Source organism: Amborella trichopoda, chromosome 3 (assembly GCF_054954075.1).
Source record: "Amborella trichopoda isolate Santa Cruz 75 chromosome 3, AtrichopodaSantaCruz75HAP2 v2.0, whole genome shotgun sequence".
In the NCBI taxonomy this organism is placed as follows: domain Eukaryota; kingdom Viridiplantae; phylum Streptophyta; class Magnoliopsida; order Amborellales; family Amborellaceae; genus Amborella; species Amborella trichopoda.
Window position 1 is genome coordinate 450,037 of NC_142338.1, and position 19,031 is coordinate 469,067.

The 19,031-nt window shown below is 34.9% G+C and overlaps 1 protein-coding gene across 1 annotated transcript; it reads left to right on the forward strand.

The window, feature by feature from the left end:
* Positions 1–15,995: 15,995 nt before the first annotated feature.
* On the forward strand, positions 15,996–18,859 carry LOC18439619 (protein MIZU-KUSSEI 1). The gene has a single exon (XM_011627099.2). It carries the CDS (start codon positions 17,630–17,632, stop codon positions 18,311–18,313), a length of 684 nt encoding a protein of 227 aa, XP_011625401.1. The 5' UTR covers positions 15,996–17,629; the 3' UTR covers positions 18,314–18,859.
* Positions 18,860–19,031: the final 172 nt, after the last annotated feature.

Genomic DNA, 19,031 nt, shown 5'->3' on the forward strand with positions numbered 1-19,031 from the left:
ACTTATTTGCACTATCACTTCCACGCCTCAAACGCAAAAGCAATACAGTGACTAACCTTTCCCAAACAAATAAGCACAAAGATTATGAGACAAGTGTCGGGTCAACATATCTATGGATAGACTTGTTTTCCTAAAATCTAGGAAATACAAAACCTTAATCAAATATTTTAGGTTTTTTATGATGTGACCAAGAAATGACATGAGAAACTGTGAATGCCTAACAATTTACAAAAAAATCGGTCATTTGTATTATATGGAAAGTTTTGCAGAAATGCATTCAGGACAGTGAGGTAAATATTTCAGGCAATGGCAACTTAAGCGACCTTTAGAATAAGATTTTTTTTGGACAAATAATCAGTAGGATAAGCCATATTCTCTTCTTCCTCATTTTTAATTTCAATTATTTCTTCGCTTCTTTTTTCGTATCCATATAGGATCTTGAAAATTCTTTTTTTGCGACTTCAACTTCACAGATAAAAATAGGGCTATAGTCGGGTCCCTCCTTGAAAATTTTGTAAATTGGTTTTTTAATTTTTTTTGTTTTTGACAAAATTCATTCAACTTGCTTTTTTGAGTAACAATTGCCATATTTCTTGATGTCTTTTCTACAAACAAAAATTGCACCAAATAGTTTTCTTTTTATTTTTATTTTTTGAAACATTTTTCTCCCATTTTTTTTATGCCTTCTCATGACATAACACTCTAGGACTGTGGGCCTCTTTTTTTCTTTTTCTTTTTTTTTTTTCAAAAACACATTTCTTTTTTTATGCCCTCTCATAGCATCATCATGCATTTTCATGACACGACAAATTAGGATTTCGACGTCCTGTTCTTTTTTTAAACACAATTTTTTTAATACCTTCTCATTAGGCACCCTCGTGCCTTTTCATGATATCATTATGTCTTTCCATGACATGACAAACTAGGACAGCAATGTCTTATTTTTCTTTTTCAAAAATCATTTTTCCTATGCCTACACTAGTCTAGGATTTCTCATCATTCCTTTCTATGGCACGACATACCAGGACTACGGTGCCCTGTTTTTTTTTTATTTTCCAAAAATCATTTTTCATGTTTTCTATGCCTGCATAGGCATGGATTTCTCATAAAGAGACTACTCATATCCCCCTTTTAGATTTTTTTTTTTTTTTTTTTTTTAAATCTCATTTTCTGAAAACTTTTGCAAAAATATGACATCAAGAACTCTCCAATTTTGTTTTCCTATTTTTTAAAAAAAAATATCCATCTTCTTTTTCCAAGAACATCACATTTAAATTTTTTTTTTTTTCTTTTTTTTCTTGTTTTTTTTTTCCATTGCAAATCACCTAACATTTTAATCAAAATATTTATTTATTTTTTTTCAAAATCGCCTCCTTTTTTTTCTTATCAAAACCCAAATATTTTTTTCATTTTAATTTTTCAATACTCATAAAATTCTCCTTTGAAAAATGTAATCAATAGTTAAAACATATTTGGACTACTAGGGTGTGTCATATGGTATAAAGCAAGAAATTAAATAAAAATATTTAAATATCTATCACCTTTTCTTTGAGTTTTGTCTCTGACTTGTTGGTCCTAAATTTTCAAACCAACGGCTATCTTTTTAGCAACATGTGATCACCTTATCTTTTTTTTGTTTTTGTTTTAGTAACCTTGGCTCTCCAATGCCTATCCTCAACTTGGGCTCTCTACGCTAATGCCGATCTTCTTCTTTTTTCCACAACCTGAACTCTCCAATGCCTATCTTTGGCAGCCTCTGCTCTGATACCATGTTAAATTTTTTTGATAAAGCTCTGATACCACTTACAATTGTTATTTTTTTAAAATACGCATAGTTAGTACCACTTTGGGTGATTTCAAAAGCACGCACTCACTCTTGGAGATAATCATAAACTCAAGGTTTTTTTCACATATATCTCATTTCACAAGTTAGGCATAATTTATATCCACTGGTTGCACACAAGTTACATACACTAGTTGCATCCAAATGTTGCATAAATCTCATTACATGATGCCCATATATAAACGTCTACAGTAGTTATGTAACTACCCACGACTCTCAAACCTGATTAAATAACTACCTACACAGCCTAAGTGATTAGATAACTCCTCTACATAATTAAATAACTCCAATTGCCCATTACTTATAAAGAGAGAGATAACTACCCAAAATTGATAATCACCCTCACGTCTACTGTGAGAGAGAAGGAAAACACAAACCCCACAACTCTTATTATTTTACAGCATTTTCAACAAGAACAAGGATAGTAACCATAGTGGATAGAACCAATGTGTTATGCATTTACATCATTTTCAACAAGAACAAGGATAGTAACCATAGTGGATAGAACCAATGTGTTTTGCACTGGAGAACAATGATAGCAACCGTACATAAAGAGGGAAACAAATATAGTTTTTTGGGTGCAGTTTGTATAGAGCTGAGGCTCTAAACACTTTCAAATAGTGTCGACATAAGTGGTTTTAATATTGGAAATCTTAATGATAGTTTTAAAATATATTTTCATCTCTAATTACAAAATTTAAAGCTTCAAAAATAATATAAATCAAGCATATCTATAAAAACTTGAAAATCTTGAAACTTTACGGTCCAAAAATACATTACAATATGCACTATTTTTAAAATTGGAAATCTATTTTTTTCTCATGGACATGAATCTTGATATCAAGATGATCGATTTGAAGAAATTTAGGCATGAAAACAACCTCTTCTAGCGAAATTTTTGAGGTGGGCTTGAATTTGATTGTTTAGAACCTTGGTTCTATATAAACTTTTTCCTTTTTTTTTTGGCCGATTATTGTGTAATATAAAGACTTTCTCAGCTTTCAAAATATGGAGGAAATTTCCCAAAAAAATATCATTTAATTTTTTTATATTTAGAAATAGACTTGGTGTATTTTCTGCTTTACGCGTAAACTCTATTTTTTGTTTGTTGCATTTTCTATTTTATGTATAAGTTCCATTTTTACATACAATATCCAAACCGGATTCTTTTTCTCAAACAAAGACTAATTTAGACATTGGATGTCGTTTTTTACTGTACCGATTCTAACATCCATTAAAGGTACTGGTCTTTTATTGACCAAAAAAAAAAATGGACCCTTGTTGAATATAGCTCCCCCTCTTCATTTGATTTAGTCTTTTATTTGATTTAGGCTTTTATTTTGAGAGAGAACATTCGATGTTTGAATTCAAGAACTCTTTTTTTTTCCGAGTCAAGACCGCTTCCGATATGGGATGCCCGAATTACCCAAGTCACAAATGCCTTTGAATATGTCAAGTTACAAAAGAAAATACAACTTTAAACATCTAATTTTTGTTCCAATCTTTTACTTAAAAAAAGATAAATTTACGTACGGACCATATTGAGAGGTCAATTACAAAACGGTAACACGTTTGTCTCAATTACAGGCGGCATCCCCCTCCCCGAGGGTTTTTTTTTTTGTTCCAAGTTACGCCTGTCTGTTGTTCGGTTGTCCCGGGTTTTTTTTTTTTTTCCAAGCTACCCCTTGTCCGGTAAACCAAACACCGGACTGGTAAGTTTTCTAGTTTAAACGAAAAAACAGTTGTCCGGTATATGAAATACCGGACCGCCATTTTATCTTCTCTAACTTTCTCTCTCTACCTCTTTGGTTTTTTTATCTCTTTCTCTCTTCACCTGTCCTCTCTCTCTAACCATTTCTCTCTCCGTCTTTCTCTATCCTCCCTCACCATTTCTCTCTCCACTTTTTTTCCCAAACTTCTTTGGCCGAGACGTTTCTCTCTCCCTCATTGTTTGTTTCTCTACCATCCCTCACCGTTTCTCTCGCCACTCTCTACTCTCTTAAACTTTTTTGGCCGAGAAAGCCTTGACTTTCAATGGTTAGATCTCTGCACAAAAACTAGATGCCATTGATGCCGAGGCCTCTTCAGCTTGATTAGAACCCCAATTATTTTTTAATTCAAAAAGCTTTATTAACAAAAATAAGGGAATTTGGTTTTCTATCATCATCATATCCCTAACATATAGGCTGAGAGAGTCTTAAGAGATTGGATTTTTGGGGTTTTCTATTGAGAAGGTTAGGCTGAGAGAGTCCTAAGAGATTGGATTTTTGGGGTTTTCTATTGAGAAGGTTGTGAGCCTACGAGAATGGAGTCTATCCCGGGGTCTCTCTTCCTTGCCCTCCTCCATGTATGTCTAGAAGCCTCTGCCTTTCTTTCTTAGCTGGGTAGGACCCATTGACTTCCAAGAGAGAGAGTTTGGGGGTAGAGAGAGATATTAAGGTATGAGAGAGTTGGGGGCAGAGAGAGAAAGAGAGGAATGATGGCATGAGACACAGAGATAAGGGTGGGAGAGAGAGATGGAAGCCAATCTGTCCGAAAAAGAAAAATCAAGAGATAAAGAGACTACTATGTTCGCTTCCATATCTTTGGAAGCCTTCTTAAATCTATTACCAGCAGCAATGGGAAAACCATTAATAAACTGCAACCTGAAAAGGAAAGAGCAAATTGGAGGGGAAAAAGCAAATTGGTGAGGGAAGGTAGAGAGAGAAAGAGAGAGGACAATGGAGAGAGGTAGAGAGAAAAAAACCGTAGAGTTAAAGAGAGAAAAAAATTGGAGAAGATAGATATGGGTGTCTAGTATTTCGTACACCGAACAACTGTTTTTTTGTTTAAAATCAAAAAAATCTACTTGTCCGGTGTATGGTTTACCGGTGTTTGGTTTACTGGACATGGGGTAACTTGGAAAAAAAAAACTCCGGGAAGGGGGGTAGCCGCCTGTTATTCGGGACAAATGTGTTCCCATTTTATAATTGACCCCCATATGTAAATTTCTCTAAGAAAAAATCTCCAATTTGGACATTAATGTCGGGTAAATTAGAAGTAAAAGAATGCAACAAAATAAGAATTTAGCATAAAGTGGAAAAAGTAAAGTACTTATATTATTAAAGTATGTTTATCTTTATTGATATACATCACTATGAATACATAATGAGATATGTATATGTATAGTATATATCTCTTAAATGTATCTTGATTATAATAAGATTAGTTAGTAGTTATCCATAACCATTGGTATTTATCTTTAATTGTTAAAGGTGTATATTTATATAGGTCTTGTATATTCTTGGTCAATCAAATAAAGAGAGTTCCATAGGGGCTTGAGGCCCAAATATACAGAGATGCAGTTTCTTAACATGGTATCAGAGCATAAGATCATCCACGGCTTATTCTATCCTATTCTGATTAAAACCTTTTCAAATTTTCGTCAAAGTTTGCTCAACAAACTATTCTCTTTGCAAGCACCCTTAAGTCTCAAATTTGGTCAAAGTTTGCTCAATAAATTGTTCTCCTTACAAGCTCCCCTACGTCTCAAATTTGGTCAAAGTTTGCTCAATAAATTGTTCTCCTTACAAGCTCCCCTACGTCTCAAATTTGGTCAAAGTTTGCTCAATAAATTGTTCTCCTTGCAAGCACTCGTACTTCTTTGTATACTTGCATAACAAAAGCTTTTGCAAATCTCCGTTTACATATATCAATCGGGGGTAGATTATATGGTCATTCTAATTTGCAGCTGCAAGTCTAGTATGCTTTTGAATTCTCTGGTACTTTGGAGTAGTTCCAACCCATAAGAACACACAAGGCCTTGTGAAAGGCAAATTGTTCTGTCCAAACATCCATGTTGGATGTTCTACTTATTAGGCATGCATGATAAGGCTATGTACATCATAAAACTTCTTCCAAAGGTAGTTGACTTTGCTTTAAAAGCTTTCCTTTAAAAGCGTGTGGTCTTTAGTTGGCTACAAGAGTTCTTTGGAGCATGTATTGGAGCAGGTAGTAGCAAAGTGGCTACGTGAATTCTTGGGTAGCTGCAGAGGTGTTTGCTGCCTACAGTCTTCATCCACCTCTAAAAATGACCTTTGAAAATAGCCGATCTGCACTATCTCCCGAGTTGTTCTTCAACTATCCGCCGAGTCGTTCTTCGACTATCCGTCGAATCCTTGTTTGACTCTCTGCCGAGTCCATCTTTGACTCTCTGCAAAACAACCTTTATCTTTGTTTTGGCCTGTGTTCTGAACTGCAAGTTGATGAATCTGTATCGGTTCCTTACCAAGTTCACTTGGCTCTTCCAAGTGTCATTATGTGTTTGTTCTTCAAGCAATAGACAACTGCTTCCATTGCTTTTATTGGTCACGCCATACACGTGAAAACTTAAAGATCCAACTCGTTCGTTTATACAACTTATTGTTCAACTCTAGTTGCTTTGTATAAAACCATCTTGAGTTTGAAGGGGAGTATTAGAGTATGTTTATCTTTATTGATATACATCATTATCAATACATAATTAGATATGTATATGTATGGTACAGGTCTCTTAGGTGTCTCTTGATTATGATAAAATTAATAACCGTTAATATTTATCTTTAATTGTTATTGGCTGTATATTTGTATATTTTCGACCAATAAAAAAGAGAGTTTAATGGGAGCCTAAGAAAGGGATAAATTTTTTAAACTGGAAAAAGTAAATTAAAGTACTTTATATGGAAAGGGATACATTTTTTATAAGTTTCCCAACATATCAAATGTCCATTGGAGTCCATTTCCAATGAAAATGGTTATTCCGTAAAAATGCGTTTGAGAAGTCATATCATTCGTGTCGTTAGAGACCCGACCATTGGTATGCTTGACTGTGGGCGGACGTGCACCTGCACGTGAACGCGTTTGTTTATAGCGAGAGAGAGAGAGAGGTTATCACTGTCATGTTTCGATATACCGAGACTGAGAACCACACAATGCCATTTTTAGATACAGAGTGAGCTAAGCACTAGTAAGACTAAGAACACAGAGATGACCACTAACATGATTGGATGGAGAGAGAGAGAGAGCAGGAGACGGGCTGGCTGCTATGCCCCGGCCCAAAAACACTGTGGTGTAGGCCACAAAATGTGGTCCGAGGGCCGGGGCAAAACTGGGTTAACGCTTCTGAAGGCCAAATCGGGTAGGCCTGGGCCTGGACTACTACAGGACCGGCCTGATTCGGTCATGAGTAGAGCCTGACCTAGGCCCAGCCCGGCCATGGGTTTAGAGAGAAAGAGAGCACCAACCACTAGCATGTGGGGTACAGAGAGAGAGAGAGAGTGTGTGCAAAGTGTAATATTCATTTGTTTCCTTTCACTTGTTTGAGACGGCTACTTAGGCTTGACTATAGCTTCTCACCACTGGACCACAAGCCACGTGAGGATCGCAGGACCACCGCCTTGGAATGAAGGAACTCATACAGAATACGCGTTGGCTGTAACGTGAACTTGCTGAAAATACCGAGCCCGATAGTGAGTGTATTTTTGGCATCTAACAGAGATAGAGAGCAGTGCTGGTCAGTTCGATTAAGCACAATTGCAAAACTCAATAAGAATAAGGCATTTTTATTGGGGGAGGCTTGCAGAAACTATCCATCTTAAACCGTCTAAGTAAGGTGCACTTTTAAACTATCTTGAAAGGTATATTCCAGTGCCAGAAAGCTTTGAAATGGTGGAACTTATAGCTCTAAAATAGTATCGATCCATAATATCTTAAATAATTGAAAATTTTAAAAATGGACTGTCCAGATAATATGTAACAGATATATTATTTTCATAACATAAAATCTTCTTTCTTTCATTTTTTTTTTCTCCCTTTTCTTATCTATACATATCAAGGACAAGATGATTGGTTTGAGGGTTTTCCAACACTCCTTTTTCTTATTTTATAGATTTTTGAGATATCCCTTACTTCAACATCATAAGCTTGAAAACTTACCTTAACTTTTTCCTTTTGATTTTCAAACAAAAATTGCTCTTTAACACACTCCACGAAGCAAGCGGAAGAAGGAAAGAATGTGGTAGATAAAGAAGTCGCTAGAAATTATAATTTTTATCCCCTCTTGTTAGAACCACGTTGTCCCCATAGAGAGCTTCCCAAATTCCTATCCTTATTGAATTAAACACTCATCATAATCTACACTACGTAATATATAACCTATAACTCTTTTCTTTCTTCTTTTACCTTAACTTTTTTGGATATAGTGTTATCCAAAATCACCAATGACACCCCATATTTCGTAGGATTGAAATTCATATTGGTCAGTATCCTAAAGGAAATCTAAATCCAAAAAGATTTAAGACTCTTGGGTATATCTCTTGGTTTTTTAAATATATGTAGCACTTATATAGTGTGGATTTCTAACCTGATATATATATGATGAAACTTGAAAGATTCGTGTGCCCTATTTGGGTCAGCATACGGGAATATTTGGGTCAGCATATGGGAAAAACGGCTTCCTCTACAGAGAGAGAGAGGGGGACAGGCCTATGGCAAAAAGCATTATGATGGTGCCTCCAATAGACTCTTGAAGATTGAGAGGCTAATGGTGTCTCCTATGGAGAGAAACATTGTGATGGCGCCTTCAATAGACTCTTGAAGATTGAGAGGCTAATGGTGCCTCCAGTAGAATCCTGAAAATTAAGAAGCTAGTTTCTTGTAGAGAAATGATGTTCATGAAGATTTTGGGTGGTTTTCCCTTTTAGTTAGAGAAAAAGTCAGAGGCAAATGGTGCCTCCAATAACTCTTGAAAGATTGAGATGCTAGTTTCTTTTAGAGAAACAATTTTCATGGAGATTTTGGGTAGTTTCCCCTTTTAGTTAGAGAGAAAATCAGTTTCTCGTTGGTCTCGTGTCTCTATTTCGTGTTATCAGTAATGATTACAGAAGTAAAGATAACGAAGAACGACATGTGGTGCCGATCTGGAGTAATTTAAAAGGATTTGCTCGACTGTGTTTTGTTGAGGGTCAGAGAATGAACTCTACGTCCCAAAATCTATTATCTAACTTTCATTGGTATAGTAGATTTCAGTTTGCAGTGCCCGTGGATGTTAGCCCTTTTGGGGTGAACCACATAAATCTTTGTATCCTAGTGATATATGTTTTGTGCTTTATTTCTCATACTTTATTTGCCAAAAATCAACCCATCGAGTTTAAAGCTTCCGTGCATAACAAACTTCGCCCCTAGTAGAATTCATGGCCATAGTTAGCAAATCTCCTTTTAAAACATGATTTTTTAAAAAAATTCTCTAATCTTTCCAAATCCGTTAAGAACTCCGAGTTTTTCAAAAGATCTTCAAAAAATGGCATTTTTTAATAAAACCGATTTAAATCTATATTTTATTTTTTCAAAAAAACTTCTTCCCTATAAATTTATGTTTTATTAAATTATTGAAATGTGATTTAAAGATAAGCACATTATTAATGGGAGTAAATTAAGAATCTTGATCTAATAAAAATTCCATCATAGATTTTACTAACAAGTTCCCTAAAAAAAAGGGTACCAAAAATACAAGCAATAGATTCCCCAATATACCAAAATGATCATTTATCTCATACTAATAAGTAGAGATAGAAGAAGGGTAACTCAATGAAAAATCTTTTGTTTTTTCTTAAAACCTGGAACGTCCTTAAAAAGAGTAAGAGTGATTCAATGATACTAAAAATTTAGGTAACTAAGAATTCAATGTGAAATTTGTATGTTGCTTTCTTTATGCATAAAGAAGTTTGATTAATTTCATATTTTTATTTTTATTTTTTATTTCATTGGTATATATAACGTAACAGTTTGAATGAACCGCAATTTTACATAGGAAAATTGTTGCGGTCGCTAAAGTGTAAAGCATCCATCTTAAAGATAGATGCAAGTAGGTGTTCCATTTGAAAACAATGGAAACTAACTGTCCAAATGTTTTCTTATTAGAATTATTATTTTTTGCTTTTAAATTTTATTTATTTTTTCATATTCATTATCTCCATGTTAGATATTACATGTCTTTAAAAATTAAGTCTTAAAATCCATCTCAAAAATAAATTTATCAAGAGGCCCATATTTCTACCTATACGGGTCCAGCTGCATAGGGACCAGGTCCTTTTACATATTTGGATGTTTGTCTTTTCAATGAAATTGGTAGATGAACCTTTTAACATGTACATGTATTTTTTATTTAATTTCAAAAATATCCATCTAAATACATAGGAATCTGAGTTGGAATCGATCAATTTAGGTAAAATACTAAATAGTTGGTAAGAAACGAATATCGGGGTTTTAGAAACCCCTAACAAATCGCATTATGATCTAAACAATGGTTGAAAGTGACATTTTACATTATTTTTTAAAGGAAAACTATATCGTCTACATGATGTGGACGGGTGGAAGGGTGCACAGCCACTCTTTCAATGGTTCGAGATATTTTGAGATATTTCACAGCCACCCTTTCAATGGTTGAGATATCAGAACGCCAGATCTAAAGGCCAATAACTGATTTCATAATTTATTATTTTTATTCTATTTAAATAAAATATTTATCTGAACTTTAGGGTGTAGGTTTATTTTTATAAATACAACTAAATAAAAATGATTAAAAATATGTTAAATAAAAATAACCCAAATTTCCCTAAATTCATTTTGATATTCAAAATTATTTTATTATTTTTACTTAATTGTACTTATGAAAATGAGGTTAAAACCCAAACTTCGGATGAATATCATTTATACATAAAAATTAAAAATAAAAAACAAAAATTATTTTTTAGCCTCTGGATGAGGATTGTTCAATCTGAACCAGCGTTCACATTATTGACCCGTTCAACTCAAAACCAGCTAGTTAGATCGGAACCAGCTAGTTAGAACCGGGCACTAGTCGGTTCCGGTTTTGGTGATCCGTTTTGGCTAGGTATTTTAATAAAATTCAAAAAATGTATATAAAATCTCAAACAATAAGGGATTTGTTTATAATGCGTTTTTTAATGGTTTTTTTAACATTGTGGCAAAGATTGGAAAGTGTTTTGGCCATGGATACTTATTGGGTGTGGCTTCTATAAGGTTGCAACCATAAACAATCCAATTAAGGCGCACCTCCAAATTGTATCATAACAAGTAATTTTGGTATAAAAAATTCTTAGGATTATCTCAAAATCTAATTTTATATCTCATTATAGAATTTTGAACTCCGAAAATGGTTCAAATCGGGTAGATCTATAACCGTATGAAAATATTGAAAATGGAGGGTCTAGATAATGTGTTGCAAGATGCACTATTTTTTGGATTCAAAATCATTTATTTTTCATATTCATACATCTTGTTGTCAAGATAATCAATTAGAAGGTTTTTTCAATATTAAAATAATATTTTCCGATGGATTTTTTTGATGTGCCTGTAATTCTACATTTTACATAAACCTTTTCCATACTTACTTTTATATTTTTCATCTTTTTGGAAATTTCAAAAATACCCCTGAATAAACAACTCTTTAAAATCCATTTTTTTACTAATTTTGAACTTCATTTAGATGTTCTTTGTTTAATCATACTTTAAATAAACTATTCATATATTTTTTTAAGATTTTTTGTATTTTTTTAAAAAAATTTAACACTTTTTTTAACCCACCGGTTTATTGATTACTCGGTACCAGCCCTTACCAGATTTCTGAGGTGTACTCAGAACCAGTGTTCGAAAATCAAACGGGCCTCAGAAGCCGTCCAAGGGCAAGTACCAAGTAATCGGTAGTCCAACTAGTTCAACGGATTTAACCGAGCAAGTTCCGGCCGGTCATAAAAGTGTTTAAAAAATAAGAATAAAAAACATCTGATAAAATATGAAAAATATATTTAATGTATAATTAAATAAAGCATACCAAATGAAATTGAAAATTAGTGAAATAGATGGATTTTAAAATTTTGATTTGTGATAGGGGTATTTTTTAAATTTTCAAATAAAGATGAAAAAAATGTAAAAATAAGTATTAATGGCCGAAACACTTTCCAAATTTTGCAAAAATAATGAAAAACCTTGAAAAATGCATTACAAATGAATTTATTATTTTTTAGGATTTTATATAATTCTTTTTTTTTTTTTTTTAAATACCCCGCATGATCATCAAAATCGACCAAAACTGAAACCAGCTAGTGACCGGTTCCGATCTAACCTGGCAATTCTGATTTGAACTCCTTGCTTTTGCAAATACTGCTTGGAACTCCCCAATTTTGCTAACAGTGATCCGAATCACTGAAAGATGTTTGTGCACCTTTTGAGCGTCCACATCATCTTGATGCAATACAAACCCTTTTTTAAAGTGGATTGTATACTATGAGACCGTTTATTTTTTGCCACAAGGACATCACAATCAATTAGTCATTGAGTGTAAAATTTGATGGATGAAAATATACACAACATTCGAAAAGTTTTATTTTAGACTTTATGCCTATACAATAACACATTCTAAATCACCCTATTTTAAATGATCTCCTTGTATCAAAGTAAGTAATCCAATTATATACATTTATTTTTTCATAAGGGGTCAAGATCTTTCTCTCTATTGTAGAGGTGCAACATTATTGCCGTTTTTTTTCTTTTCTTTTTTTTCTTATACGGTTTTATTTCTAACCCACTGCAAATCGATCCTTATTCCTACTCGGTTTCTTAGTTAATAATGTGTAGGCCGTATGAAAAGCATTGTTGTGCATAACCAAGGATTGAACATTTTGGATCATAAAGTAAATTTTGCCCAAGATTTTGAAGTTTTTACCAATCTCAGCAAGAAATATTGTAATGTTCAAGTTTTTCAAAATGATGAGAGGGAGAGCCAATAAATTACATTAAAAAGTATACATATTAAAAATAGAGAATATACGATGAGATCATTTATCTATAATACAAGAAAGTCACAATCACTCATAAGCATCAGAGAAGAAATCCAATGACTTGGGATATATTACAAAGCTCAAGAAATTTTCTTTTGAACTTTGATCTTAACCAATGACACATCCTCAACCACTCAATTCTACAAATAACAACTAGAGGTACTAGTGATCTTTTTTGTGCCAAACATGAATGGTCTTATGGTATATTTTCCCTTAAAAAAAAGAGACTATTGAAAAGACTAGAATACATATAGGGTGTGGTTTCTATAAGGTTGAAACCTTCAACAATCCAATTAAGGCGCAACTCCAACTTTTATCATAATATATAATGTTGGTGTAAAAAAGTATTAGGATTATCTTAAAATCTATTTCATATCTAATTATAAAATTTTAAACTCCAAAAATGGTTAAAATCGAGTAGATTTAGAAACATATGAAAACCTTGAAAATGGACGGTCTAGATAATATGTTGCAAGATACACTATTTTTTAGACTTTAAATCTTTTTTTTTTTTCATATTCATAATCTCGATATCAAGATAATCAATTAGAGGTTTTTCCAACATTAAAACAACATTTTCCGATGGATGTTTTAGGCGCATATGTAATTCTATATTTTTTTAAGGTTGCAACCTTATATAAACTTTTTCCATATATATATATATATATATATATATATATATATATATATATATATATATAGCCATCTAGCTGACAGCTACAGTAAACATCCAATGACCCAGATTGAATCTAGACTGATCAAATGATCACGATTGCATTCGTATTTTAATTTTGATTTTTTCTAAAAAAAAAATTTTCATGCAAATTTGACGCAAAAAATATACGGGAACCGCTACAAGCCCCGTAGGTCCGTGACGGTTTTTAAGTAAAACGACATAGCATGTCTGTGGCGGGAGCAAAACACTATAGCACTTCGCCTATAGGCGTTTTTATATATATATATATATATATATATATATATTAAAAAAGGAAGTAGTATTAGCAACAAATAGATTTCCAAGTCTTTGGCAATTTGTTTTGTCCAAATTTCTAAATTTGAGATGATCTATGCCGTTGTATGCTATACCAATGATATTCATGTTAGTCACTTTCCATGTCCACTATCAGGAAATTTGAATTGAGAGTTCCTTCCAATTTTTCATAAAATTTACAATATGCCCAGTAATAACAAATTACAAGAAATAAAAATTCGAAGCTGCACAGACCATATTCTACTTATATTTTGTTAGATCATTTATGGTCTACTTATATGCTGTTAGATCATTTATTTCTGGTCTAGTAAGAGCATGATCACTTTTAACTGTTAATGGTTAGACAAAGAAATAGACGGCTGGGGCTTCATCTCAGCATTAAAAAATAATAATAACTTTATTGTGCCCCAATCATCTAATTTTATGTGATCATCTAATTTTACATCATGAGAACCTTATTATGCCAACTACTTAAAAAAAATTGAGGCTTTTTTAACCAAATGTAACAGGTCAAATTGAGGCTTTTTTGAACCAAATGTAACAGGTCTTGTAATATACTTTGATCTTTCAGAAATGCTTTCCCAATTCATAGAGAACAAGAGAAATAATAATAAAGAACAAAAATAGAATAATACCTGATACTCTCACCTAGAGGATGCCCTGCCCTCCACACTAAGAGAATAAAAGGTAATGAAAGAACCACTCATTGCACATACCTACACATTACACCTCGCATTTCTCATCATTTATAGTTTCTTGAAAGTTTCATCATCATTATAGGTACTATTATTAGTATCGGCGCGGGGAAGTTTATAATACTGCCACTTATATATGAATATTATCATCATCATTAATATTATACTATATTTATTATTATCATCATCATCGTGATCATCACCATGATCTAGTATTAAACAGTATCCTACCACCTCATTCATCCTTTGGAGGACACTTCTAAGTTGCAAAAGGTAATTTCGGCAGATTGGAGAGTCATCTTCACATGTATTTTTTTAAAAAAAATAAAAATAAAAATCATGAAAAATATGTAATAAGGAACTTTTTTAAAAAATTTATCTATCGGGTTATGTATCAAAATAATGACCGTTATGAGGAATTTTGTGTAATACTGATGAATGTTTCGAATTTTTTTAACATTTATGTTGTATTTATATCGAAATTTCAAACATATTTGGGGTATTTTAAAGTTTGTATTTTCTTTTTATATGTTAACAGTTAGGTAGGTAGGTAGGATGTTGTGTTCAGGCCTCTGTCTCCCTAAACCCTAAACCCTAAACACCGTTTTGGTAAGACATTTGGAGGAAATTGTTTTGAAATAAAATTGTTAAATTGTCTCCCTAAACCCTAAACCCTAAACACCGTTTTGGTAAGACATTTGGAGGAAATTGTTTTGAAATAAAATTGTTAAATTTTATAGCATACAATAAGACAATTTACTTTTACTCACTATGTGAAATCATGATATGTGGGTGTGATAGTGGTATTGTTGTCGTTATTATTCCCTTGTGCGGCTAATACGGCTTTTGGGGATTGGGATGAAGAGTTTGGCATAAGAAATGGGAATAAATTACAAATGAGCATCTATTCATGGTTCTATTTTGGAGCGTGACATGATTGCCGCATTATAGAAAATGCCCTAAGCATAAGTTTCCGTCAAAATTGGCTTTGGAAAGACAAATAATTTATTGATCAAAAGCATGAGAGAAGAGGCAAAGTGGTCACTACAAATTATTAAAGTGCGAGAAAGCAAAGGGCGTGCAACAACACACTTCTTATGACTACTTTTGTGGGGTGGGGTGGGGTGGGGGGGACCAAAACCCTAGGAAATGGGGACGGACTACTTGGGAAAACCATCCCTATGGTGACTCCCAGAGTACCTCTCTCTTATCTTCCATTCTCTATTTCTTCGTTTCGAGAGAAAAATAAAGTAATTTGGTGCGAAGACTTTGGACTTTTTTTAAAACAATTTACATAAAATGAATAAGATAATTTTGTACATAAAAATATATATAAATAATAAAAAATTTTAAAATAAAAATTTCGAAAAAAATAAAAAAAATACTTTTATATAGAAATCTTTTTTCTTAGGCCGAAGTGGCCAAAGCTTCGGCCAAATCATCCACAAGCATCCTAAATCTAACTTGAGCGATAATTCTACACCTAAAATCCGAAGACGTTGGCCACTTCGGTCGAAGCCAAGTAAATTGGCAACACTACTGCATAAGATAATTATTTTCAAAAACAAAAAAAATAAGAAGAACAATTCGAGCTCTTTAACACTTAAGATTTTATTGTCCATCCAACAATTGAACAGTTTTTTTTCCTTTGGAGTTGGTTTCCATATTCTAGAGGTTACATGACAAAAATTTCGAGTCCTAAAAATACCCCTAGCTTAGGTCTTTGCCCTCCCACAGTAGCACCGAATCGCTTAGATTTAAAATTTCATTTTATGCTACATTTTCTAACCCGAAGTGATTTTTGGGCGTGGAGAAAATTGGGGTGATTTTGGATACCAAGCATACGAGGTGCTAATTTCAACATAAAACAATTGAGAAATGTCCAAATTGCAATGCGTTTTTTTTTTTCTTTTACTGTGTACATTTTCATAATCTGTTTTTTCTCGTTCGAAATTGGAAGGCCAGAAGCTGAAGATTTTGTTGCATTAGTTCGTGAGAAAGGGAACCAACATAATAGGTCCGAAAGACACACCCCTCAATACCTAAAACCCAATCCACTTTACAGTGAGTTATACCTCTCTCTCTCTCTCTATAGGATGTGATGAATCAGGAGAGGGAGGGCAACGCTTTTTTATCCATTGACGATCCCCATGATAGCAGCTTCACAAGGAAGGGGGTAGCCCCACCTTGTGGCTGCTCAGAGGCTTGGTGCTGGCTACCCCGTCGTCTGTATCCGCAATGAACCCACCCACCCTGCCTACATTCATCCACAAACCATGTCCACATACTGAGAAATTCACATAAATAGATAGACGACCATAGTCTAAGAGAGAGGGGGCCGTGCTGATAGAGCAAAAGCAATGTGCCCATGGAAATAAATCTCTCTCAGATATTATACTTGGTAGAGAGAGAGAGATTAGTCTCCCTCTCTCTTATTTGATTCAGGACCACTTCAAGTCGTTGGTATGAGGAGGATTTTCAACTTTGACTCTTCCGTTGTCGCTTAGGTGGGCAGGCTTGGGAGAGGACCCATCATTGCACACGCATGGGCACCTACAGGAGCCCGGGCTCATTAGCCCACCTGTAACAGTCTAGCCCACATCATATGCATAAGGCCAAGCCCCTGCCATTGCCCTTGAGAGCCCCACCCCCTCGTGCTGAGAATTATTGCCTTGATACCTCGGCCCACATCACAAAAATACATGCCTCCCACCTCCTTTTCATTTCCTATTTAAACCTCTACCCCTCAAACTCTCATTCCACACCTACCTATACTCTCTCTCTACCACCCTCCCCTCTCTTCCCTTATAATAATATACTAGGTCCTTTTTTATGGGTATGGTTTGGTTCATAGTTGCTTCTTAGTCCTGCTACACCCCAAACCTACAATTGGTACCTTTAGATCTCTTTTCTCATACTTTTTTTCACCTTCGTTTTTTTTTTTCCCTTTTTTTTTTTTTTTTTTTTTTGGTACTTCTTTGGTGCTTAGAAGACTAGGACAATCAAAAGGTTCCCCAAGTTGGATTAGGTAAAGTTCACTCCTATTCATGGTTCTTGAATTGTGAAAAAATTAGTTATTTCCAGTTTAAATCCCCTTTTTTTGCCAAGATTTTTGGTCTTGGGTCTTGAAAATTAGAGTAGAAAACCTGAATTAACCTATATAGTTCACTAAAAGCGAGCCTAACATATTCCCTTAAGGAGGCTTGCATCCTTCGTTTTTGAAGGGATGAGGATGATTGATTTGGGTGGTGAAAGAGGGGCCATTCACATAATAGACAGGTCCACCACGGTGGAGTGTGGAAAGGATGTGAGGTGCTGGAGGTCCCTGAGGACCATAGTCGCGTTCATAGTCCCTTGTTGTGGGTGCCAGTCCATGGCCTACACATCCGATGACACCGAGTCCAACTTGGGCTCGACCACAGGTTCGACCATCACGGGCACATTCTTTGGCTACAGACGAGGTCGGGTGAGCTTCTGCCTGCAGGACAGCTCTCGAGGCCAGCCCCTGCTACTGTTAGAGTTTGCATTGCCAACGAGCTACCTGGCTCGTGAAATGCGCCAAGGGCTCCTCAGAATAACCTTGGAGTGCAACAAGAATCGGTCGTGTGTAGATGGTTCGCTGTTCGGGGTGCCGGTATGGTCCATGTACTGCAACGGCCGAAGGACCGGCTTTGCCGTCAGACGCCAGGCTACAGAAGCAGACTTTGCGATACTGAGATTCATGAGGTCGGTGTCTGTAGGAGCAGGGGTGTTGCCATCTGTGGACCTGAAACCCGAGGAGGGTGAGCTCATGTACCTTAGGGCGAGCTTCGAAAGGGTGGTGGGGTCCCAGGATTCAGAGTCATTCCATATGATTGATCCTGTGGGGTGCTCCGGTCAAGAGCTCAGCATTTTCATGCTGAGATCTTGACACACCATAAGGAAGGTGAATTTTATGAGATGATCTTGAAGAGCACGGAGTCTTTGTGCATTTGGTCTGGTCATGTACCATTATTTCCAAACAATTAAGGTGTTCTTTGTATTCACTAGACTTGTATATATTGTTTTGCACTAAGGGTCTTGTCCAACAATGAAGAAGAAATAGGCGATGCACCAAGGGTCTTGTCCAACCATGACAATGAAGAAGAAATATCTAACTCTCTCGATAGATACAGAAAAGGATTTCTCTCTCTAAAGTGAGAGAAGAGGAGGTGGAAGGTTCATGGAATCCAGCTTGCCATGGGCTGGGTTGTGTGTCCCTAGGAAGAGGGGTCGTTTTCCCTTTGCATTTTGATGGCAAAAAGTATATGGAGGATGTGGACAGGCACACCAGCATCTTCGACCTCATTTGCCATTGCCCACTTAGCCAACACGGTGGCCCTCTTTTTTCACAAAGAGCCAAAATGTTGTTTTCTCTTTCAACCAAAGCTTGTACCTATGTTTTGACTCGTTGAATCGACCGGTTCGATTGGCTCAACCCCTCTATTCACTCGACGCCTTAGATCACCCTGCCCATCCATCCAATGGTGGGCATTCTAACAATAGTGGGGTGGCACCCCACTTAGAACATTCCTTGTTTTATTTTCTCATTTGTTGCTTCCCATGTCGTTTGCTTTCGTTTGTAGTTTTCGGCCCAAGAAAGTTTACTG